The sequence below is a fragment of the Prunus avium genome, chromosome 5, assembly GCF_965620075.1.
Source record: "Prunus avium chromosome 5, drPruAviu1.hap1.1, whole genome shotgun sequence".
Lineage (NCBI taxonomy): Eukaryota > Viridiplantae > Streptophyta > Magnoliopsida > Rosales > Rosaceae > Prunus > Prunus avium.
Window position 1 is genome coordinate 18,233,574 of NC_142288.1, and position 26,403 is coordinate 18,259,976.

The 26,403-nt window shown below is 36.9% G+C and overlaps 1 protein-coding gene, 1 long non-coding RNA gene and 1 pseudogene across 3 annotated transcripts; 1 reads left to right on the plus strand and 2 right to left on the minus strand.

Moving 5' to 3' along the window:
- The first annotated feature begins 257 nt into the window (after positions 1–257).
- On the plus strand, positions 258–1,115 carry LOC110756485 (olee1-like protein). The gene is made up of 2 exons (XM_088252912.1): positions 258–458; positions 561–1,115. Exons 1-2 carry the CDS (start codon positions 290–292, stop codon positions 920–922), a joined length of 531 nt encoding a protein of 176 aa, XP_088109038.1. The 5' UTR covers positions 258–289; the 3' UTR covers positions 923–1,115.
- A 7,877-nt stretch (positions 1,116–8,992) lies between these two features.
- LOC148294447 (uncharacterized) lies at positions 8,993–10,372 on the minus strand. The gene is made up of 3 exons (XR_015836096.1): positions 9,887–10,372; positions 9,595–9,808; positions 8,993–9,336 (listed from the first exon to the last, which is right to left on the minus strand). It is a non-coding gene; the product is annotated as an uncharacterized LOC148294447 (long non-coding RNA).
- Positions 10,373–15,101: 4,729 nt separating this feature from the next.
- Positions 15,102–18,388, minus strand: LOC110756407 (uncharacterized; annotated as a pseudogene). The gene is made up of 2 exons (XR_015835776.1): positions 15,618–18,388; positions 15,102–15,525 (listed from the first exon to the last, which is right to left on the minus strand). The product of XR_015835776.1 is annotated as an uncharacterized LOC110756407 (transcript).
- Positions 18,389–26,403: the final 8,015 nt, after the last annotated feature.

A 26,403-nucleotide genomic window follows, 5' to 3' on the forward strand; every position in this document is an offset into this window, starting at 1 on the left:
AATTACTGTGGTGACCTTCTTGATCGAATCATCAATTTTTATTCATTTAAGTTGTTGATCAACTCTGTTGCAGGCAAGTTATTCTCTTGAACTCGAGTCCCATCAAGAGCGGGTCAAGGAGGTCAGTAATTGTCTCAATTCCACATGTAAACAAACGAAGGCTCACAAAACTCTCCAAAATATACGCATTCTTTGCTTCTTTTCCCTTTATAAGAAGAAGAAAGGCCTCTCTAATTCATCATCAGCAATAAATAGAACAAAACCAACACAAGCAAACTCGAAATCAACAATGTCGACAAAGTCTAGCACTACCATCCTTGCCTTTGCCTTTTGTTTCTTGTCTCTCCTCAGCTTCGCTTACTCCAACACCACCGATGACAAAATCTACCTCTCCGGCCTGGTCTACTGTGACAACTGCCAATTGAAGTCTATGACCGAGATCAGTAAGATGATTCCAGGTACGTAACGTTAATAAGTAAGTAACAAACTACCTCACAAACATTTATAAGACTTGAATATGAGATTTATGCATGCATGCATTGGCATTGCCCATTGATCAGGTGCAAAGGTGCGATTGGAGTGTAGGGAGGGGGGGAACATAAAATCCAGCCAAGAGGGCGAAACCAACCCGCTTGGATTGTACGTGTTTGAGTTGGACAAATCTGAGGAGCCTGTGGATGATTGTCAAGTGACAGTGCTACACAGCCCTGACCCTGAATGCAAGATTTCCCACGAAGTCGACCCTAACAACAAATCGAAAACTGCGCCGGTGGCCACCCGGAAGATCAACCTATTAGAAGGAGACAGCGTCGTTTTCATCGGTCCAAGCCACCGCGTTTCCTACCCTCTTGGTTTAGTCGTTGAGAAAGCTCGTCCCGAGTGCGAGCAGTTCGCCAAAGCGCGCAAGCATTTTCAGAACTAATTTAAGGAATTGAAGACGAAAACCGTCTGATATTAAATCAATCTCCAATTTCAATGAATTTTTCTTTTTGATTGCAAAGATAGATAAATTGTGGTTTAAGAAATCAACAGTTACGATTATGATATATGCACGGTTATGGTTCGTGAATTCACAACTAGTATAAACAAGGAAGTGTAATTAGAAGTGCACTCAAGTTTATTTCCGTGAAGATATTGCCATGTCGATTAATCTAGTCTTTTTATTTTTTTACTTTATTAATTCTTAATTAAGATTCAATTTAGGACCTATTTAAAGAGAAGAAAAATACGATTTAAAATCTATCTTATAACCTAATAATCTCCTAATCAAAATACTAAACTTTTAACATGTCACCTATCAATTTAGCCCTTAATTATACTAAGGTTAAATTCCATGGTCCATACTAGTTTGATTTTTATTTTTTATTTTGGTGTGAAAACTTGGTCTTTTCTTTAAAATAATGTGCTAGATAGCGTGAAAGTAGCAAATAAATAATAATGTGTTCAAATTGGATTTGACACACATCACAACCCATATCATCATTAAGGCCCCAAAAATTGAATCATTATGTGCCTGGTTATTACGTTAAGTAGTTTATGAAGTGATTAAGATCGAAGAGGATCCATGACTTGTAATGAATCACTTGTTCGTTTCCTTAAAATAAAAAAAAATAAACTCGCAATACCGACTCCATTCGTAATTCCATCAATTACTTGTCTATTAAAAAAATGATGAGTTAGTTCAACTAATCTTCTTATACCGTTAGTAAAGGATATATAATGTGAAATTAGCAAATAAATAATGATTAACGGCCCCAAAAAATTGAATTATTGTGTGCCTAAGTCAGAAAATCTTCGAAGGCACGTAGAAAGAAAGGTCCCCCTCTCGTATACTATGAGGCAAAGGACAGCTCACAACAATTTTATGTCTATAAAATCCCAGATGCTCATTGAATGTCTTGTGCCCATCAAAGATTAAATATATTTCCATAGAATACGTACCATTTGTGCTTATTTACTATTTACCATGGCTCTCACAAATCAAGGCCAATACCTCAGTTTAGCTTTTCTTTTCATTTTGGCCATTTGCTCCTCTCAAGCATCGTCTCGCCAAATTTATGATGAGAAAACCATGTTGGCGAGACATGAGGATTAGCATCTAGACATATACATCCCATACAACGCTCCCAGGCAATAAGCTTCCATCAATTGATGATCGACTAATTGTAAACTAATCAATACACTCAGCCAGATTCATTGCGGCATTTTATGTTTGCATAGATAATGTATGCACTTAAGAAATGTATTAAATCTTTTTTATGTATTATCTAGCATCGTTGCATGCTATTGACAGTGTGCCTATGGATGAGGAAGAGAAAGTTGTGTGCTTGACTGATGATTGACGAAAACTTTCGCAAGTAAATCCTCTCTAGCATTGCTCATGCCAGAAGTGCAATTGAGGAGCTCTACGGGTTTGGTGTTGTGTGATAGAGTGTATTAAGGTGTATCATGGGTATTTTTGGTAGTTAAATATGGTGTACTTGGTTAATTTTACATTTTAATTTAAATATTAGGGTGTACTTAAATCATCATAGGGTGTACTCAGTTAATTTTAGAATACGTTTAACAACACTCTAATATTATTAACAGTTTTCTAGGAAAACAAACCCAACCTTAACTATTGGCTTGCAGCCATATATAATTACTGTGGTGACCTTCTCAATCGAATCATCAATTTTTATTCATTTAAGTTGTTGATCAACTCTGTTGAAGGCAAGTTATTCTCCTGAACTCCAGTCCCATCAAGAGCGGGTCAAGTGTCTCAATTCCACATGTAAACAAAGAAAGGCTCACAAAACTCTCCAAAATATACGCATTCTTTGCTTCTTTTCCCTTTTTAAGAAGAAGAAAGCCCTGTATAATTCATCATCAGCAATACATAGAATAGAACCAACACAAGCAAACTCGAAATCAACAATGTCGACAAAGTCTAGCACTACCATCCTTGCCTTTGCCTTTTGTTTCTTGTCCCTCCTCAGTTTCGCTTACTCCAACACCACCGACGACAAAATCTACCTCTCCGGCCTGGTCTACTGTGATAACTGCCAATTGAAGTCTATGACCGAGATCAGTAAGATGATTCCAGGTACGTAACATTAATAAGTAAGTAACAAACTACCTAACTGTAGTTTATAAGATTTGAATATGAGATTTATGCATGCATGCATTGGCATTGCCCATTGATCAGGTGCAAAGGTGCGATTGGAGTGTAGGGAGGGGGGGGAACATAAAATCCAGCCAAGAGGGCGAAACCAACCCGCTTGGACTGTACGTGTTTGAGTTGGACAATTCTGAGGAGCCTGTGGATGATTGTCAAGTGACAGTGCTACACAGCCCTGACCCTGAATGCAAGATTTCCCACGAAGTCGACCCTAACAACAAATCGAAAACTGCGCCGGTGGCCACCCGGAAGCTCAACCTATTAGAAGGAGACAGCGTCGTTTTCATCGGTCCAAGCCATCGCGTTTCCTACCCTCTTGGTTTAGTCGTTGAGAAAGCTCGTCCCGAGTGCGAGCAGTTCGCCAAAGCGCGCAAGCATTTTCAAAACTAATTTAAGGAATTGAAGACGAAAACCGTCTGATATTAAATCAATCTCCAATTTCAATGAATTTTTCTTTTTGATTGCAAAGATAGATAAATTGTGGTTTAAGAAATCAACAGTTACGATTATGATATATGCACAGTTATCATTCGTGAATTCACAACTAGTATAAACAAGGAAGTGTAATTAGAAGTGCACTCAAGTATTATTTCCGTGAAGATATTGCCATGTTGATTAATCTAGTCTTTTTTATTTTTACTTTATTAATTCTTAATTAAGATTCAATTTAGGACCTATTTAAAGAGAAGAAAAATACAATTTAAAATCTATCTTATAACCTAATAATCTCATAATCAAAATATTAAACTTTTAACATGTCACCTGCTATCAATTTAGCCCTTAATTATACTAAGCTTAAATTCCATGATCCATACTAGTTTGATTTTTATTTTTTATTTTGGTGTGAAAACTTGGTCATTTCTTTAAAATAATGTGCTAGATAGCATGAAAGTAGAAAATAAATAATGATGTGTTCAAATTGGATTTGACACACATCACAACTCATATCATCATTAAGGCCCCAAAAATTGAATCATTCTGTGCCTGGTTAATACATTAAGTAGTTTATGAAGTGATTAAGATCGAAGAGGATCCATGACTTGTAATGGATCAGTTGTTCATTTCCTTAAAATATAAAAAATAAACTCGCAATACCGACTCCATTCGTAATTCCATCAATTACTCGTCTATCAAAAAAATGATAAGTTAGTTCCGCTAATCTTCTTATATTGTTTGTAAAGGATAATGTGAAATTAACAAATAAATAATGATTAACGGCCCCAAAAAATTGAATTATTGTGTGCCTAAGTTAGAAAATCTTCGAAGGCACGTAGAAAGAAAGGTCCCCATCTAGTATACTATGAGGAAAAGGAGAGCTCACAACAATTTTATGTCTATAAAATCCCAGATGCTCATTGAATGTCTTGTGCCCATCAAAGATTAAATATATTTCCATAGAATACGTACCATTTGTGCTTATTTACTATTTACCATGGCTCTCACAAATCAAGGCCAATACCTCTGTTTAGCTTTTCTTTCCATTTTGGACATTTGCTCCTCTCAAGCATCATCTCGCCAAATTTATGATGAGAAGACTGGATGGCTCAATTTGGGCCAGTTTTTTTATAAGGATGCAGAAGAGAAAGAGAGGCGATTCGTGATATGGGCTATTCTCTGGTGGGAACGTCATTTTGCGAATCTCTAAATGAGAACACCGTTGGATCAAATCTAACGGATGATAAGAAGCAAGTGTAACTGAAAGTGGGTAAAACCATTCCACTGGAACGTGGCTTACTCCCTCCAAAACAGACGCATTGTGCTCTTGAAGACCACAATATCTCCCTCCAAAAGAAGTTCTGTTTCTCTGTCTCTATTTGTGTGTGTGTTTGTCTCTCTCTCTCTCTCTCTCTCTCTCTCTCTCTCTCTCTCTCAAAAAACATGATTTTCTTCTTTTTTCTGATTTGCTATTTTGTTTGAGGAAAGAGAGCTGTTCAGTTTTCTGGTTTGGTGATTTAAAACATACAAAGCAAGGTATTATCCTGATGAGCACATGCACTGTAATTCATTTTGTGTTTTCATTTTTCTGGTTTGATGATTGTGTTCTGTGCACTTGTGAAGACTTGAGGACCCATCTGGTACCAAAAAAACTTGTGCGCGTAACACCTTGATAGAATCGTTGAGCACAGTCGAATCTAGCGTTGACTTGGAGGAAAAAGTGTTGGAGCAAATCAGAAACTGGAGTCGTCGTTTGAAAGTGTTGGAGCAAACTGGAAACTAGCATTGAGTTCGAATAGTTGAGAAGACGAAGATTGAATTTTTTTGGGGTTGTCGCTTCAAATCGACGACAATATCATATTTGTTGAAATTTAAAAGCTCAAAATCAGCGAGGTAAGCGACAACCTCTATTTATACTTGAGAAAATGTTTTGACCAAGTCTATGGGCATAATTTACGCTAGTTTGGATGTAGGTTGTTTAAAGTTTCAGTAGAGGCTTCAAAAGGCCTCCTGGGTGTAGCATTTATATTCAGTAATAGGTTCATAGATTATTTCATTTCAGACTCCACGATTTACTAATGTTGCATAGTCTAGTTGATATTTGTGGAAAATTTGAAGATCAAAATCACTTATGAGGTAATAGATATCCTGTATTTGTTAATTTTGGTATCCTGGAGGAAATGTTTTGACCAAATATATGGGCATAATTTACGCTATTTTGAATCAGGTTGTTTAAGGTTTCACCAAAGACTCCAAAATGATTCTTAGGTGTAGCACTTGTATTCACTAATAGTTGATATTTTTCGTTTCAGACTTCATTATTTACTAACATTTGATAGTGTATTTGATATTTGTTGAAAATTTGAAGATCAAAATCACTTACGAGATAACTGATATTCAATATTTGTTAATTAGAGCATACTAGAGGAAAAATTTTGTCCAAGTATCTAGGCATAATTTATGCTAGTTTGGATGTGGGTTGTTCAAGGTGTCACTAGAGACTCCAAAAGTATTCTTAGGTAAAGCATGTGTATTCACTAATGATTCATAGAATATTTCGTTTCAGACTCCATTATTACTAAAGTTTTGATAGTATATTTGACATTTGTTGAAAATTTGATATTTCTATGTTTATATTTTGCATATAGTATTGTGTTTAATATATATTTGAAAGCTCTTTGAACGTATGTGGCAATATTATTATGATGGTAATATGATTTTCAGGGTTAAATTGCAAGAATTGTGAAATGGAGTCTGAAGCACAGGTGACATCGGAAGTTAGTGTGGAGTTCAAACCAAAACTAGGAATTGAATTTGATTCCCTTAAGGATGCGTTGAAGCTGTATAATCTGTATGCACTAAAAGCAGGATAATATTCACTGAGAAACTCTTTTGTATCATGGCATCATTGTGTATCATGCTTGTTGCATATTTCAGGCTGTCAATGGGAATTATGTATCATTATGGTTATCGTTATGCACCTACAACACATATTCAACATCACTGTATCAAAACATTGTTTAGAAGATTGGATTTTCCGAAGAGCAAAGAAGAAGGCGGAGAAGAGGAGGAGTTGGAGAGATTTGTGTGGGGTTTTAGGGATATATGTGGCACATGCCCCACCCTAAAAAAAAGGGGATTATGAATTTTATGAAAACAAATATAATCATAATCATATTACACGTGGCACAACAAGAGATTAAAATCAAATCATATCAGTGTTTGTGACATAATATGTATATTAAAATTCCAAAACTTGATAAACTGTTGATAATCTTTGGAGTCATTTATGACACTTTACATTTTTACTAAGGAGAATCTAGGGAGAAAATTAAGTAAAATTACATTTATGACACTCTACACTTTCCAAAACATGATTATCTTCAAATAAATACGCGAAAATCTAGGGAGAAAATTTACGGTGTTTTTTAAAATCATTTTTTTGTGAATTTTGTCAGTTAAACAAAAAAAAACATATGATGACATGTGGCGCTGCAAGAGGAAGAAAATTGAAACTTTGATAAACTATTTGAATTTTTTTATGTGTAAAAATTATATTTTAAAGCTTAAAAGATAAAGAAAATGTCATAATGAGTTTGTGAGAATTTATGGTGATTGTGATTTTTGGAACTTAAAGCATTGTAAAATAGTAATAAATGGAAGAGAATGACACATGGTAGCCCCAGATTGATGTATTATCAGAGTTTTCGACAGCTGTCAGTATCGCGTAGCGCCATGTGTCATCAGATGTTCATCTTTGTATCTTAAACTTAAAAGATTCACAAAAATGAATTAAAAAATATTTAAAATGCAGTGAAGATTTCCAGAAAATCCCTTGCAACATTATCTTCAACTATGAGCTGTGAAAACAAAATTTTGACTTTGGGAAATTTGAAGTAATAATTAGAGGAAGAGTTGTTGTAAAGTAGTGATCAATACTTTGTAAACCACTTTTTGGACTTGGGATACGAAGTATTGATGTTGAGAAATATGTATGTAATTTTTTTTTGGTATTTTTTTCATTTATTTTAATATTTGAAACGATTTTACAACAAAATATGATTAAAATATAACAAACATAACACATGTCAGCACAAGGAGAGCCTAGCATCCCATCCACTTCTATGTGTCGGCAAGGTAAACCGCCACCTGGCATCTCATCCAATTAACTATTTCTTTTTACCTCAAAATTGATTTAAAAATCGTTTATAATTCAAAAAATTCCCAAAAAATAATGTCGGGATTGGTATGACATTTTCTTCGAGCACGTACGTCAAATTTCGCCAGTGCATTCAAATTTCGATCCGATCCTTATGTGATCAAACAAACAATAGCTTAGGGTTTACAAAATGTAGTTATGTTTTTATTTGCATCATTCACATTTAGGGATGACCCCCAAATTTTAATTTTAAAACAATTGTAAACCACTTTTTGGACTTGGGATACAAGTATTGGTGCTGAGAAATACGTATGTATATTTTTTGTATTTTTTTCATTTATTTCTATATTTTACAACAATTTTACAATAAAAATATGATTAAAACATAACAAATATGATGGATTAGGGTTTATGGGTTTAGGGTTAGGGTTTGGGGTTTAGGGTTTAGGGTTAGGGTTAGGGTTTATGGGTAAAGAGTATTATGGAAAGCGTTTTCATATGACAAACTTTTCATGCTATATATATGTGTGTGTTTTTATGCTATCAAAACAGAATAACTTGGGATGGGTATTAAATAATATTCTGCATGTGTCATCTTCAAAAACCAAGTTAATGGTAATACTTCTAACCAAAATATAACAAATGTGACACATGTCAGCACAAGGAGAGCTCAAATGTAACAAATATAACAAATGTAACAAATACGTGCACCATCACCGATGACAAGTTTCCCTTTTGAGGGAACGTGTGGTCCTATGTTGTATTCTTATTGTGTTTATGTTTTGTATTTAAATTTATTTTATTTTCTTTCCCCATCCCCAGTCTTCTATGGATATAGTCGAGATATAGTCTTCATTTTGGGTAATGTCGACTTCTTCAGCCAACACTAAGCCAAAGAGGTGTGCTGAGATGGTTATGTTCATTTCCAAATTTGAAAGGAATCTGGGCAGACCATATTGGAAGTGCTTCACCACATATGTAAGTGTATGGTCTCCAAATAAATTTTCTTCCCAAACTAAAAAATGTAATGTATTATGTTGTATTCTAGTTATTTTTAGGGAGCTACTAAGTGCAGTGGATATGAATGAGTGAATACAGCCAACATGCCAAATGAATCTCACCTTCAACAACCTATCGCTTTGCCTTAAAAAAAAATTCATTTCTATAATGTAATACGATGCCCAAAAATGGAGACACCCAAAGCGGATGGAGACATTCATTCCATGCTACGTTGGGAATTCACACCTAATAAAGCAATAGTTGGGAATCACGCTCTCACAAGGTGTCCATATTCATAGGGAAAATTTTATAATTTTATAATAAAATGTGTTCCATATTAAACAATGTTACCTAGAAACCCGATGACAACCAAATTTTTGCTGGAACTTGTGTTCCACACAATAGTATTGATATAGTTGAGATAAGTACACCAGCCATTTCACTTCATATACGAAGTATTCCTCTTGACAAATACGTACGAATTTGTATACTCCTTGTTTTGATTCATTATAAAAAAAAATTCAATTAATCGGAAAACCTTATCCTCATATCCAGCTCCACAGGTCAGCAAGGAGGCCGCCACCTGTCATCATCATAACATATAACAAATGCATCATAAAAGATACCAAATGCATCATAATAGATACCAAATGGATCTTAACAGATACCAAATGTATCATAACACTTAGAAAATGGATCATAACAGATAGCAAATGCATCATAGTAGATATAAAATGCATCCTAACATATACCAAATAACCCAAATGATACATGCCCAAAAACGATAATGAAAAAGGAATGGAAGAAGAAGAAAATCGTACTAGGGTCAACTAGATTATACCTGCTAATATAAGATGCAATGAGTATCACAGTCAAAGAACGAGCTTTAGAGCTCACTTTCTTCCCATGTCTTCTATTTTTCTCTCAGATTTTCAGTTTTCTCTAGAAAAAAAATATAACGTCAGCTCACAACTAGTACCGAGAAAGAGTACTCTTACCTGCACAGAGAGGGAGCAGCCCATATGTGTAAACCCAGAAAATCAAAGCCTAAAATCCTAAACAAAAATTAAACATTAAAGAATGCAATAGAAAATGCAAAACATAATATCAAACTTTGAAAATATATTACTCACTCAAATAGATCTCAAACATTACCCTCTCAAATAGATCTCGATTTTTGAATTGTGATAGTGAGAGAGAGAGAGAGAGAGAGAGAGAGAGAGAGAGAGAGAGAGAGAGAGAGAGAAGGGGATGGAGGTTGACGCAGAGAAACTAAGAGAGCAAGAAATGAGGGAATTGAGTGAGAATTGAGAGAAAGAGAAAGGGAGTTCCAGAGAAATGTATGGATTCTAACATAAGAAAATAGGAGATGGTGGTATTGATGAGGCGAATCTGTTTGAGAGGAATAAGAGGGATTCTGAAACCAAAAAAAAAGAAAAAAGGACGCGGTTGGAAGGAAGAAGGGCGGGACGAGATTGGAAAATGCGCGCCATGACACGTGGGCTAAGGGGGAAGTGCAGTGTACCCGTTTCTATTGTAAGTTTGGTTTTTCTCTCCAGCCGTTGAGATCACTTAAATGGCTAAGATGGAGCCGCAAGTAAAGGTTTGCAAAAAGAAGTTCCCACCTGAGCCTACGTGTTCGTGATATTCAAGGCCAACTTGGAGTTCATTGAGGCTTTTAACAAACACATGGGCCAGAACTACTTCACGCTAAGATTAAATGAATTTGCAGACCTAACCAATGAGGAGTTTCGGGAAATTCGTAATGGTTACATGAAACGATCCTCCAAATTGATCATGTCCAATTCCACGAAACGATCCTCCACTGATGTGCCACCTTCTGTGGATTGGAGAGAAAAGGGTGCAGTGACGCCTATCAAGGACCAAGGCAAATGTGGTAAGTGTTAAGCAAGTTGTTAAATGATGATGCATTCACTGTTTCGCAACATAACATGTTCTTGAATGATGAGGCATGTTATTTCAATTTTATAGGGTGTTGTTGGGTGTTCTCAGCAGTGGCAGCGACATAAGGGGTTAACCAGCTCAAAACCGGAAACTTAATCTCACTATCAGAGCAAGAGCTTGTGGATTGTGACAGTACAGGTCAAGATCATGGCTGTGAAGGTGGTCTAATGGATGACGCTACAAGCCCTACATGCTACAATATCAGTCCTATTTTTGGGTCAACTGTTCCTTATTCTCTTGATAGTACAATCGAGTTTACATCTTAGGATCCTATCGGGAATATTAAACGCTGAAATTAAAGGAAATAATCAATTCCCAATAAGCCTTTAAGATCGCCTAACCAGGATACAAGCCTCATATATATCTTAACAAATCTTTCTACTTCTTAAAGGTTATAGCATCCATCTCTCTCTCTCTCTCTCTCTCTCTCTCTCTCTCTCTCTCTCTCTCTCTCTCTCTCTATATATATATATATATATATATATATATATATATATACAGAAATTCTCTTATGCGGACATCCGGACGTTATTATCGTGCGGACGCAGTGTATTTTGTACTACCCCTCTTTGTTTTCCTGCCTGTTTACAATAGAATCCGCACGATAATAACGTGCGGACATCTGGATAAGAGAATAACTGTATATATATATATATATATATATATATATATATCCTCTCAGATAAGTCCAAATTATCATGATATTTACCCATCACATTATGATATTTGTCTTTAAAGAATTAATTAACATACATATCGCCGCGTAGAAAATTGATTTATGTCTTCAATATGTCTGCAGAGCATTATTAAACCCACCCTAAAATAAATCTATATTTTTATTCTTAGTGCAATGTGGAAAAGAGAATATTTCAACAGTATAGCCGAGCGGCTATACTCAATAAATAGAAAATTTCAATAGTCTAGCCGCGCGGCTATACTCTATAAATAGAAATTTTTTTAAAGTACAACCGCACGGCGATACTCTGTAAATAGAAATTTCAATATTATAGCCGCCCGGCTATACTAGTTAAATAGAATTTTTCCAACAGTATAGCCGTGCGCGGATATACAAGATTGCTTTTCTCATTCAACAAAGTAGTTTTTTATTGTTTTTTTTTTCGTAATGGAGCGGGTCGGGGAACCTGTTCCCCAATGAAGGCTGGTATGGGGAATCCCCAATTTGAATATTGCGAGTATGAAGGCTGGGATCGGGGAAAAATGCTTAATGGGGATGAGGATAGGAATGGCATACGCAACCCCGATTCGACCCATTACCATCCCTAGTTCATCGGTTCAAATGCCCACCCCCTACTATTATAAGATTAGCTTCATAGTTTGCCACTTAAGGACGATATTCATATACCATTTGCTTCATATATAGTTTGCTTCATACTCCTATAAGATTTGCTTCATAGTTTGCCAATTAAGGGTGCTAAAGAGCAATCTCAATTTGAGTGTCTCCTCATGAGTTATCTCATGCTTTAGGCTATAATGCAGCCAATATTCTCCATGGCGAATTGAAGACCGACATATTCTAAATATGGGCACCAATATACCGGTCGACTAGTTCTCCTAGCCAGTGGCAGTGGTTGCGGTTGATTTCCCCCATTATCACCTATTGGACAATCTTTGCCTTTTCCTTTTTTGGGTATTTCACCATTTTGGCCAACTATAATCTCCAGTACCTCGGCCATACTTAATTCCAGTCACCTTAAATGTAACCGAAAATACTTGGTCGAACTCATTCATTTTGGCCTGGCCTAGTTGACTCCCATTTATTTGTCTGCTATTCTTGATCTAGTCATTATCAATCACCATAACAAAGCTCCCCTTCTTGTTAGAGCATGTGCAACACGCAAGGCCTGCCATGGCAACAGGCCCCCTACCAGCCCAAAAACACCTCCAGTGCAAATCAGCCCGGGCAAGCCCACGGGCAAATCTTGACTGGGCTGCAGCCCGAAGGCGCTAACGTCGGCAAGGTAAAAAAATTGAAAAAAAAAATTGAAAAAAATTCTGGATTTTTTCCCTATAAATACATGACAATTTTATTCACTTTCCACACCAAATCTTCATGCAACTCTTCTCCTTCCAATATTTTTTACTCTCTACTCATATTTTTCTACTACTTTTCATTTGTATAAAAATAAATAAATAAATAAATAAATAAATCTTATATGAAATAAGACACGTGACAACTGAGAATCTCATCCGAAAATCTTATCTAAAATTTGATGGACACATGGCAACCGACAATGTTATCCGAAAATTTAATTCGAAAATGTTATCTGAATTTTTATGTGAGAATTTTATAATAAATAGTGACACGTGGAAACCGAAAATATTATCTGAAAAGCTTATCAAAATTAATGGTTTAAGTATAAAAAAAAAATAGAAAATAAGGTAAGGTGAATAGTGTTTGTTCTTGTCCTTGCCTTTGCCCTTTGGGATGGAACCAAAAAAGGCAAGGCTGATACTATTCACGTGAATAGTATCCGCCTTTACCTTGCCTTTGCCTTTTGGGGTGGAGGTGCTCTTAGTTTCAGTTTCACTTGTGCCTTTGATTATTTAGAACAAGGGTATACTAGTGATTTGCCCCCTAAACTTGTACCTAATTTTCAATTAGCCCCCTATCCTTTTTTTTTTTAGAAAATTAAGGAACTGAACAAATTTTTTTCGCCAATGTATAGTGACACGTGGAAATCGAAAATATTATCTGAAAAGCTTATCAAAATTAATGGTTTAAGTATTAAAAAAAAAATAGAAAATAAGGTAAGGTGAATAGTGTTTGTCCTTGCCCTTGCCCTTGCCCTTTGGGATGGAAACAAAATAGGCAAGGCTGACACTATTCACATGAATAGTATCCACCCTTACCTTGCCTTTGCCTTGCCCTTGCCTTTTGGGGTGGAGGTGCTCTTAGTTTCAGTTTCACTTGTGCCTTTGATTATTTAGAACAAGGGTATACTAGTGATTTGCCCCCTAAACTTGTACCTAATTTTCAATTAGCCCCCTATCCTTTTTTTTTTTAGAAAATTAAGGAACTGAACAAATTTTTTTCGCCAATGTATAGTGACACGTGGAAATCGAAAATATTATCTGAAAAGCTTATCAAAATTAATGGTTTAAGTATTAAAAAAAAAATAGAAAATAAGGTAAGGTGAATAGTGTTTGTCCTTGCCCTTGCCCTTGCCCTTTGGGATGGAAACAAAATAGGCAAGGCTGACACTATTCACATGAATAGTATCCGCCCTTACCTTGCCTTTGCCTTGCCCTTGCCTTTTGGGGTGGAGGTGCTCTTAGTTTCAGTTTCACTTGTGCCTTTGATTATTTAGAACAAGGGTATACTAGTGATTTGCCCCCTAAACTTGTACCTAATTTTCAATTAGCCCCCTATCCTCTTTTTTTAGAAAATTAAGGAACCGAACAAATTTTTTTCGCCAATGTATCCCCCAACGTCAAAATCTAGCACATTCCATCCATTCTGCCGTGAAGTTGGAGGTTAATTTGTCATTTCGCGTCTCCACTGAACTGAACCCATGCTTCACCTATTAGTTCCTACATTTTGGCTCTATTTTTCCCCCAAAGAATTTCCCTCCATTTTCCCAACCTCCATTTTCGTACCCTAAACCAGAAGGGGATCTAGGGCTTAGGAGAAAACCCAAAATATTAGGAGATGAGGAGGTTCTTACCTGGCAGAGGTCATGGAGGTCATCGGTCACAGAGGTGGAATGCAGAAGGTGAAGAGGGTAGTTCATGGATGGTGCCTTTAGTCGTATGCCACTGTGGTAAGACTGCGAAAGTCCAAACATCTTAGACTGCTGTACATCCAGGGAGGAGATTTTACATCTGTGGGAGGGTAAGTTTATAATTGAAATTTGGTTTGCAGATTTGAAATTTGGGTTGCTGAGTAGAAATTTGGACTGATGCACTTTTTTTCTTCTATTTTTTATGTATCAATTTGTTGGGAGAAATGTGCAGAATAGATGTAGATATTGGGAATGGGGTGACCCACAAATGTGTGAGAGGTCGAAGCAAATTATACCTGGGCTGCTACGGAAAATAAACATAATGGAAGATGCAAAAAAGTCTCGGCCAGAGAAGCTGAAAAAAAAAACCCTTGGTTTGGGATGTCTTGTTTGTTGTTTGTGATAGTTTTGTGGTTAATGTATGGGAAAGGCAAAGAAAATGAAGGATATTTGCCAGAGAAGCCTATGTAATCTGTCCTATAAATAAAGGGGAGAGGGAAAGGCAAAGACAATGTGACATGCCGTGTATCAGTTGTGTTGCAGAGGTGTAATACATGGACTTTTGGTCTTTTTGTTGAATGTAATGGCATGTATGAGTTGTGTTTTGACAATTTTGTTTCCAATTGGCAAAAAGGTCATATAAGCAAGCAAGCAAACATAAGTGTTGCAACACTATTAAACCAAAACATATCCATTACAAAACATCTGTTCCAACATGAATCCAAGCAACACATGTGTTCTAACTGTAATCCAACCAAAACATTTGTGTTCCAATACTAATCCATTGAAATCAGTCTGAGAATCCTAGGATCATATCAACTAGAAATTCATCAAAGTAAAATGTTCCAAAACATATCCATTACATAAGCAGTCCTAATGTTTTGGTGTTCCAAAAAACTAAAATCAGCAAATCTCAACTACATTCTCCGTGGCCTTGGTCTTTTCGGTAGAGGTACATTTTCTGAGTTTGGTTGAGAAGCATGCCCAATTTGAATTTCTTGTAAGGTAGAACCAGTTTGAGCAAGCTGCCTTGTTAGTTCAGACATTTGCCCCCCTCTTCTCGCCTAATTGAATGACAAAAATCAGCAAATCAGTCCAAATTTGGTTTAAACATTGAATGTAAGTATTGAAAGCAAATCAGTACATATGGTATTACCTCAAGCTTTGTTCTTCTAAAAGGTCTATCTTGGATTGAAGTCTCAGCTTGATCTGGTTGTCTGACAGGAACACTTGGCATACTTGTTCCCCTTCCCCTGCCTCGAACTCTTATTACCCTTCCCCTGCCTCTAGCTTGTTCCTTGAACAAAAAATTAAAAAAAATTTTATAACAAATAAAGGACCAACTTGCACCTTCAACAAAGTTCATATCAACAGAAATAATCACAAACTTCAGCTCCACAAGTTGCAGAATTGTGACCTTCACCTCCACAAGTTTTACAACAAATGAAAATCTCATATCTCTTCAGCTTTGTTGCATTTTTTGGTATCTCATCGGGTTCCTTTTGCCTACTTGTTCTAGGCCTTCTCGGTTGTTTGTGGTAAAGAGGTGGCTTGATGGGTCTATGACCCGTTTTCCTCCAGTATTCTTGTGGAGATATATAACTCTCATAAGCCCTGTCATATGCACCTCTTTTGTAAAGTGAATGTAGAAAGTCATAAGGGCTCTTCTTTGTTTTGGCAATTGCAACCATAGAATGTGAACAAGGGATTCCACATAAGTCCCACTTTCTGCAAGTGCAGGTGTGCCTCTCCAAATTCACTACATACATTCCACCATGGATGTTATTAACTTGATATTTTCCCCCACCAGCATATGACGCTATGCATTGAGCACTCTCAGTTGTTAGCTTTTCAACAATTCCAAAAATCCTAGGACCAACATCATGTGTCTAAACAGTTTCTCTAAGTCTAGCCATTCTTAGCATCAAATAACTTCGAATTCTCTCTAGTATGGTCAGAATTGGCTTATCCCTTGCTTCAATAATAGCTGAGTTAAAAGACTCACACAAGTTGTTAAGAAGCATATCACACTTAGAATGAGTATTGAAGTGTGACCTACTCCAATGATTTGCTAGCCTTTCCTGAAGCCATCTGTAAGCTGCATCTGATTGAGATAACATCTTCTCCATTTCAGCTTCAAATGTGGGTATTGTAGTTGATCTAGCTGCTGCCCACAATCTTTGCTTCAATGCTAGTCCACTGTGACCAGCAATCTTGAAATTATTGTGGAGGTGCCTAACACAATGCCTGTGTTCAGCAGTAGGTATCAAATCCCTAATGGCTTGCCCCAAACCCTTTTGCTTATCTGACATGAACACCCAACCATTACCATTTTCACACCCAACATCAGCGAAGAAAATCTCCATAAACCATGTCCAAGTCTCGGTATTTTCTACTTCAACCACAGCAAATGCGATAGGGTACATCCAATTATTCGCATCAATACCAATTGCAGATAAAATCTGTCCTGGATGAGTTCCCTTCACATGACAACCATTGAAACCCACAACTGGCCTGCATCCTGCAATAAAGCCCTTCTTCAATGCACCAAAACATATATATATTCTTTTAAATACTGGGTTGTCCCCACGCAAATCAGTCTTGATTAATACAGTGCTGCCTGGATTGTTTGTCTTCAACTCTTCACAGTAATCCCACAATTTTGCGTACTATTCTTCAATACTTCCATGTATTCTCTCTTTAGCTATGCTCTTGGCTTTGTAAAACTAGTTTGCAGTGATATCTATGCCATAATTCTTCCTCACGATCTTCATGAAATCCATCACAGACATATTAGGATTATCTCTCAAATCCTCATCAAACCTTTGAGCAAGCCAAGAAGAAGTGGCAAACTTGGTCTTCTGCATCCTTCCACATGAATGCTTTGGTTGATATGTCTTGATCCTAGTAGTAGGCCCTTTGCCCACATAATATGCATATAGCAACCAATCACACTTGACATCCCTCTTTTTTTTACCTTTTTCTTTACCATTTTCTCCACCATTTTCTCCATTTTCTTCTCCACCATCATCTTCAACATTTTGTACACATTTTTTTTTTTTATGCATTTCTTTTTCCTAAACCCTTTTTTTCAGCCTTTCCTCCACTTCCACACACCACCCTAACCCTGTGAGGGTCATTCTTCACCCATCTCAGTGGCCTAGCACTTGAAACTGCATAGAATCTTATGGCCTCCCTACATTGTTCCATGTTAGCAAACTCCATGCCAATATGAAATACTGGATTAAATAAATCAGTATCACTTTTAAATTGCTTGAACCTAGGAGCTTTTCGTCCACGACTAACCTTTTTCACACCTAGATTTTCATCAACTTCATCTTCCTCTTCTGAAACACTTAGAAGGTCCTCTGAATTGTAGTCATCACTTGGAACTTCACCAGGTTCTCTCTGTGATTCTTCAGCAGCTTCCTCCACTGCATGCATATCAAACCACCTGTCATCTTCTGCTCCCTTTTGTCTCTTTTGTTCTTCATCTGTTTGCTCATAGTCACTATCTATGAACTGCAGGCACTCTTCGTCATCATCCTCTGCATCAACATTTACAGCTTCTTCCTCATCTTCCTCTTCAGCTTCATCATCGGCATCATCAGCAATGTTCACATCATCTTGTACATCTAAATGTATCAATTGTGATTGAAGCAAATTATGAAAGTTAAATACAGCTGCAGAGGGTTCATTATCTCTCTGTGGTTCTGGTTTTTCTGTGATGTACAAACCGTGAACCCTTGATGCATGTGTCTCACGCACAAAATCAAGCACATCCAAGTCTCCTCGAATTGCCATATAACCCAATGTTGTGGACCTATAACGATAATCGACTTTTATGTGGTTGTATCCTAGTGATTCAGCAACATCATATAAGTCCAGCATTGACAACTTATCTGTATTATAGTTGTCTGCCCATTGGACAGTACCTCCCACATACTTTCCCTTTTTAAAATACCCCCCATGGTGAATTTCAATTGTAAGTAACTCTGGATCATCTACAAACAACAAATAATGAACTCAGCAACTTCAATTTACTACAACAAACGTACCAATCGGCACCAGCCTTTACTAACATCAGCCACACACAGACAAACCAACGCACATGCTTTACTTTGGGACCACACTTTTCTATTAAAAAAGGAATCTTACAGCAAGGCATGAAGATGGAAAAATCCAATTCTACCGACAACCTATGGACCACAACCACTTAAACAATGAAAAGAAAGGGAAAGTTGAAGACTTACTCTACTTGGGAGGCTGCTCACTACTCCGTACTTCAATAGGCATCTTTCTTGGTCAATACAGGCGTGTTGCTTCAAGATTCATATGACAACCTCACCGATTTGTCAACGTCAGCCACTATGCAGGTCGATTTCGTGAAATCCCCAATTCCCCCAAACTTTCGAACGCTCTGATCTCAGTTTTTTTGCTTTTTCTTTTCTTTTCTGAAAGTGACCTAGCCTCCTTCGACTTTTGGATTTACACTGAGATGACTTGCGTGGACACGCGAAAGAACTAAAGTGACCTCCATCTTCATGGCAGAATGGATGGAAAGTGCCAAATTCTGACGTCGAGAGGCACATTGGCGAAAAAAAAATAGATCGGTTCCTTAATTTTCTACAAAAAAAAGGATAGGGGGCTAATTGAAAGCGAGGTACAAGTTCAGGGGGTATTTCACCAGTATACCCTTTAGAACAATTTAGACTTTAATGATATGGTCACGGTCATAGCACATAAGACAAAAACCAAAAGCGGCCCTCAGTGGTCATATCCTAGTAACCAACCTTGTTGTCACTTTCTACTTTTGAACGTGCACTTGAAAAGCTGTAGTGTCAGAGTCCTACAAGTCAAAAACAACTACACCATTTTCCAACAATGGAAATACATTTATCTTAATTGAAAGCGAGGTACAAGTTCAGGGGTATTTCACCAGTATACCCTTTAGAACAATTTAGACTTTAATGATATGGTCACGGTCATAGCACACAGGGGCGGTCCTACCCTAAGGGCAGGGTAGGCAGCCGTGATCGGTTCATAATTGTATATTATTTCTTACCCTTCTAGCTTATGATTTGGTTATGTTTTTGAGTTAAACTTGTGCTTTTAATCCTTTTTGTGTTTATCTTTCAGTTAATTGAGCTTTAGGTAACAATGATGGCTTTGGAGAACATAATTCATGCAATTCAAGCATGTTAAGGCCTAATTTGGATGAATTGATGAAGAGCTTAAAGACAAATTCATTATGGCTACAGCCCCTTGCCAGTCCAGTTCCGTAGGTCATATTGCAAGCTTTGTTTCAGCAACCTACATAGCTCGGATGAGGCCACATTCTTCATGAAAGTTGTTCCAATGGGTGTGTACTATAACATATCCAAATTTCAGGCCCATTGGATATATCTGGAGTCTGTTACCTAGCAAACACAGAGCCATGCTCAGGATGGATTGTTTTCAGCGCGGAAAATGAGTTAGCAATTTGTTTTGGCCTTAACTTCTTACTCCGACCTTGGATTGGCCCAAATAACATATGGCTGGAAAGAAGACATTCTGAACTTCAATTTCAAGTGCTTAAAGTCCTAATTTGATTAAGAGAAGCCCAAGTTGTAAGCCCTTGAAGTTGCTGGTCATGCTGATCTCAGCATGTGCTGGTTGGATGCTTGGTCATGGTGAGCTAGGCATGAGCTATCATTTCTGGTTGGAAGCTTGGTCATGGTGACATGAAGATGAGCTAGGGCTGCTGGTGGGATTTATTGGGGAAGTGCATCAACCATTCAAGATTTTCTAATACAAGTGCATCACCCAATTTAGATTTTCTAATACAAGTGCATCAACCATTTCAGATTTTATAAAACAAGTGTTGTATGCATTAGCCATATTGAATTCAGATTTTCACTTCTCCTAGGCCTATAAATAGGGAGGTTCTCTAAGCTTGTAATAACACCCCAAGGGGGGGAGCTCTCAAGCACTTCTCTAGAGCTCCCTTCCCTTCTCTCCCTCAAATTCTCTTAGTTTCCCTTTGTAGTTCTCAATTGTTGTAATAAGATCATTCTATTAAATTTTCTTTGTACTAAATATCAAACACTTTTCCTTTCTCTTCTTCTAAATTCTTCAAATACTCTCTTCTCCAAACACTTCCCAAACACTTCTCCCATTTCCTTCATCAAATTCTCTAAAGCTTTCAAACACATGTTCTTCCAAAATCCTCAAAGTTCTCAAACATCTCTCTACTTCCCTTCTCTTCCAAAAGTCTCCATGTCTCAAACACTTCACAAACACATTTCTCTTCCTTCCCTAAGTTCTCAAATTCTCCAAGTTCACAAACATCCTCCAAGTTCTCAACCACTCTCTTCCAAATTCTCAAAGTTCCTAAACACTCTCTTCCAAAATCCACAAAGCTCTCAAAACACCTCTCTACTTTCTTCTCCAAATCCTCCAAGTTCTCAAACACTCTCTTCCAAATTCTCCATGTCTTAAACACATTCCCTTCCAAAATCCTCAAAGCTCTCAAACACATGTTCTTCCAAAATTCTCTAAAGTTCCCAAACACTTTCTTCTCCCTCCTCAAAGTTCTCAAACACTTCCTTTCTTCCTCAAAGTTCTCTTAGTTTCCTTAATGTTTTCTTAGTTGTAATTTATTTTTCTTTGTTATGTAAATTCTTTTCTTAAGTTTTCAAGTTGAATTAGTTTCCAAGTTTCAATTATGGTTTTTGTTCTTATTCATTATGCTTATAAGTTAATATGCTAGTTTGAATGATTGATCACCATTTAGGCTTGCATGTTAGCTATCTTGGTTTGAATTAAGAGTATACACCATGCTTTAATTCGAATTGAACTATGAATAGGAAGAGTATGTATGGACATTCGACAACAGGGATTAGATACATACTTGGTTGTTTAAAATGTTCTTCTATGCTTAATGGGTTCCTAATGCTTAATTTTAGGTTAGACAACAAATGATCAAATTAGGGAATTAGGAACACAAGGTTATGACCACACACCATGGCTTAATCATACTTTAGCTAGAATCAATCCATTAATCTAAATTGAACTTGGGAACTTATTTGCTTGAGTTACTTTCTTATTTTCTTCCTTCTTTCATGTTCTTTGTTTTTGCTTCTGTTTTGTGTAGGAAAACTGAATTGGATCATTCAATCACCAATCCCTGTGGAATCGACCTCGCACTTACATACGCTAAACTACCAACGGTTCGTGCACTTGCGAGTATCACAAGTTGAGGATGCAGCTTAATCCATTTTGGTGGAGCTAAATCTACGCAACAAGTTTTTGGCGCCGTTGCCGGGGATCGGTAACATTGTTTGATTCTATTTGGCTTTCCTACTTTATTTTTTTTTCTTAACTGGACAATTTCAAGTTTTAAAGTTAATGACGTTAATGGACAAGTTGTGTTTGTAGTCCAACAGAAAAGGACAATTGCCCAACAAGCAAGAGAACTGGGTTTAAGTCCCAGCTTACACAACTCATTGGTGCTTGTTGCTTTGAAGCATGGAATTGGACGTGTGTTGATTTTTCCTTTTCATTTTTAGTTTTTTTTTTTTTATATTTCGTAATCCTTTAATTCTGTTTCAAGTTTTTCGTGTTCGTTTTAGCAATTTATGATAGCTTAATAAAAATGGAGAGAGATGGCAACCTCAATCATAAGAATGGGGAGTGTGGAGCAGTGGGAGAAGTCGCGACCTCCAAATGCATCCATGCTCGACCTAATCGCTTCAAGGGGGAGTATTCCAATCTTTTCTCTTTAGTTGTTTTGTTATTATTTTAGTAATTTTAATTTTCTATTTCTTTTATTAAAAAAAAAAATTTAAAAAGATTTTTTATATTAGCTGACTCGTGGTAACTCCAGTGAGCGTCTCCGTCAATACAGTGTCTAGGAGTTCTTTAGGCGACACCTTCGGTGTCTAAGAGTTTGGGTTTTAAGTGGGACCTTTGTGACCCCTCCAACCTTCCCGGATCCCCTGGCTGTGTTTTCTGAGGCCCTTAACTGGTCATCCATGAGTTGCTTGTATATTTGTGTGTTTTTAAAATAAAATATTTATAAAAAAAAAAAAATTTTAAAAAATTGAAATTTGAGTTTTTATTTTTTTTATCCTTGTAAATTGCAATTTGGAACTTCTTTTTATTTATTTATTTATTTTTCTTTGTGTGGTCAGTTAGTTGTAAATAATAATAAATTTTTTTTAAAAATCAATTTGGAACTTCTTTGTTTTTTTTTTTTTTTGTTTTGTTAAGATAGTTTATGTATTTATTTACGTGGTGTGGTTAGTTAGTTTATTTCTGAGTGTTAAAAACATATTATTTTTATTTCACTCAAACACTGCATTACAAACAAAGAAAAAAAAAAGTAAAAAATTTAAAATAAAATAAAATTAAAAAAAAAAACAACTTCTTCTTCTTCTTCTTCGTCTTCATCTTCATCTTCATGGCATGCCTCTATTATCTCTTACTTGCAGAATCTGCAGCAGCTCCACATGGTCCTCATTTTTTCTTTGCAGTGCTTCCACGTGCTGATTGGCACAGTAGAGCCGCTTCTGCAAGTCCGCCACCATAGCCTTCAAGGAAACTATTTCCTCGCTCATCGCGGCACACTCCCGTGTTCTCGCCAGTAAACGCATGCCCAAATTGGTAGCCGAGACCGCGTGGAGCACAGTTAAATTGTGGGACTCCTCCACTGCTGCCTTGTCAGACCTCTTTGCCACATACAGATGATCTGTCGATGTGAGCTTGCTGCCAATCATGCCTTCCAGCAGCGCTGCTCTGTTCGGCACTGCCTCAGAAAAGTTCGGTATTACCTCAGCAAAGTTTGAGGCCGTACCATGATGATATGTGGAGTTTGGAAAGACAGTGTTTGGAGGAGCCCTTGTCTGGGCATTCGGTGGTGCAAGTGAGAGCTCAAGGTTGAGATCATCAAGGTGAGTGCATGAGGATGCCATTTGTTTTGCTTCTGAATTTTTTGATGTTTTTCCTTGAGTTTGCAGGAAGAAATGCTGGGTATCATCCGCTTGCAGAGGTGTGGTTTAAATAGACATATGCTGATGAGAGAGAGCCAACACCATTTCGGATTTCCCGGGCATGCTCGACCTAATCGCTTCAAGGGGGAGCACCTTTACTTTACTTTTCTTTTTTTTTTCCTCCGTGTTTTCTGGTGTTTAATGTTTTTGCCCGTTACTTTCATTTTCTAGAGCTTTGTGTTTTTGCTTTTCCCTTTCGGCTATCATCTTTAGTTTATTTTAGTTAGGGAAATGTGTTTTCTTTTCCGTTTGTCGTCTTTGTTTTATTTTAGTTGGGAAGTGTGTTTTCTTTTTCTTTTTCTTTCTGCAACCTTACTCTTTTATTTCCGAAACAAAATAACGAAAATACAAAAACAACAAAATAAAATAAAAACAACAATAATGCAGTAGGAAATCATTTCTTCTCGGTGCTTGGTGTCTCGACCATTGGAGCTTTGAGTTTGGCCCTCTGGCTGTCCTCTTCCGGGGCTTCACGCACAGCTTCTTGGGGCTCATCACTTGAGCTCCCAAAGATCGCAATCTTAGCTTGAGCGTAACTACTCTCGCGATCTGCTTGTTTGCGTTTACCCGGTCGGTCTAGGTCCTCCAGCTGTTTTCGCATGTCGCGAGAGTACAACTCTACCATTTTTGATAGGTTTTTATTCTCGTCCCGCAATACTTCTAGCTGGTGTCGATTCACCTCCACTATCCTTGACCTCTCCCTTTTCAAGCTTTTTATAGCAGTCTGACACTCCTCAACCATACTTCGCTCCGCCGCCAACTGACCTTTCAGCACCTCTACCTCATGGGACTTCGCAAGTAGGCGATGACCCAAACTTGCGACTGTTGCCGTACTCTGCACGCTCAGTGCCAGTGCATCGCTCACGACCCTGTTGTCATCCCTTGTCCCCAGAACACGTATATCTTTAGGAGTCACTAAATTTCTGCCCACTCCAATGGCAACATCGTTGTCCAGGAGTATTGAGTCAGCTACAGTCACAGGCCCCCGTGCTGAGGCAAAGTAGGGCATCCATACTGGTGCTACTGCTTGGCCTCGTGTCTGAGTCGGTGGAGCTAGGTTGAGATCTAACGAAAAGGGGTAGGAAGAAGCCATTTGATTTCTCACTTTTTTTTTCTTTTTCTTGCTTCTTTTCTCTTTTGTGTTTCTGAGTTTGTGTGTTTTTTTTGTTTTTTTTTTTTCCCTTCTTTTTCCTTCTTATAGATGTAGTCTTTGACAAACCCTAGCCGTTGCAGCGTCTAAGCGTTTTCTGAATATCCAGCGTTCCTCGAGTCCCACAATCTTCTCACTTTCCAACCGTTTCCAACTCATTTGTCACGACTTGCTTTGTCTGAACGGACGCGTTCAGCAAAGTCGTCGCGCCTTTCCATGGCCCCGTAATTTCTGCTTGTGGAGTCTGCGGCGCCTCTATGCGTCAACACGTGGCTCTTGCTTTCTGCCCGTGACTATCCATGAAACAACATCAGGGACCACATTCCCTCTTTTTAGAAATCCCGCTTTGCGCTCATAATTCACGTTTTATCTTTTTAAGAAAAAATTAAATTTAAACGTGTGGGCTTCAGATTTCATGTTGGGTCGGGTTTTACCGTTGTTGGGTTAATATCATTTTGGGTTGTGCTTTCAATTGTTTGGGTTTCAGTTTGTGTAAGACTATCTGTTAGGGCTTACTGTTTTGAGTGTTTTACTGTTTCGTGTTTTTTATTTTTTTATTTTTTTATTTTTTTTATTTGATTGTTTGTTTTGTAATTTTTATTTTGTAATTGTTTTATTTTATTTTTGTATGTTTTGTGATTTTTATTTGCTTTAATACCCTTCATTTGTTGTTATGACATTGTTTGTGGCTAATTTTTAAACATTGAGGACAATGTTCATTTCTAGGTTTGGGGGTATTGGAGTTTAGCAAGTAAATTTGGTTTTTCTTAAAATTAAAAAAAAAAAATTAAAAAAAATAATAATTGAAAAAAAAAATTATTTATTTTTTTTGCTTGTTTTTATTTTAAGTATTGTTTTGTTTTGTTTTTGTTTTGAGTCACTTTCCGAACACTTATGATGAGATAGTGATAAATGTTTGCATGACTTAAATGAAAATTGGATTTCATTTTATTTTAGTGTTTTTTTTCTTTATTAAAAAAAAAAAAAAAAAAATTGGCATTGTTCTATCATGATATGTTCGAAACCTTTGCACTTGCCATTTGTTTCATAATTTTCCAATTAAAGGATTTGCATGACCCAAAGAATTGTATCAAGCACAAATTAGACTTATATAACCATATAAAGTGAGCTTTTGAGCCTTGTACTTCATTTCATGAGTGTTATATACATACTCTTATTTTCTTGTCATCTAAGTTGTTGTTTGATCTCATTATTCATTGATTTGGTTGAACACTTAAAAGTCATTCATTCTTGTGCAATTTGACTTCATGACATTTAAAGAAATGATATTAAGGCCTTCTTTGGATCGTTTGTGCCTTTCAAGCTAACCTTATGCATGCTTAAGCATGATTTTCCATTGTTAACCATTTTGAGCCTACATGTAAACCTTTTTCTTTCATTTACCAATTATATTTCCTCGCCTTAGCCTGAAAAACAAATATTTACCTTTCTAAGGAACTCATGAGCTTTAATTGAGATGTGTTTTTCACACTAAGTTTGGGAAGAGGTGTTACATTTCGAAGAAAAAAAAAATTCACACAATTGGTGAAAGAAAAGAGAAAAGTGGTGGTTGAATGAAATTTCATTTTTGGGCCTTCAAAATAAATTGGTGTTTGTTGAATTAAAGGAAATGAGTGAATCAATGTAAATGAAGGTATAAGGAGTTTTGATCATGTAAAAGAAAAAAAATCTAATCGTGATGATTCGAAGTCTTGTAAATAATTATTTGATGCTCTTACATTGCGAGTTCCTTGGACTTT

What these genes read in the sequence shown, in the direction of transcription:
- LOC110756485 (XM_088252912.1), top strand. Translation starts at nt 290, where the DNA reads ATGTCGACAAAGTCTAGCACTACCATCCTTGCCTTTGCCTTTTGTTTC. An exon ending in GATCAGTAAGATGATTCCAG is followed by an intron (nt 459 to 560) that starts GTACGTAACGTT and finishes CCCATTGATCAG; the next exon opens with GTGCAAAGGTGCGATTGGAG.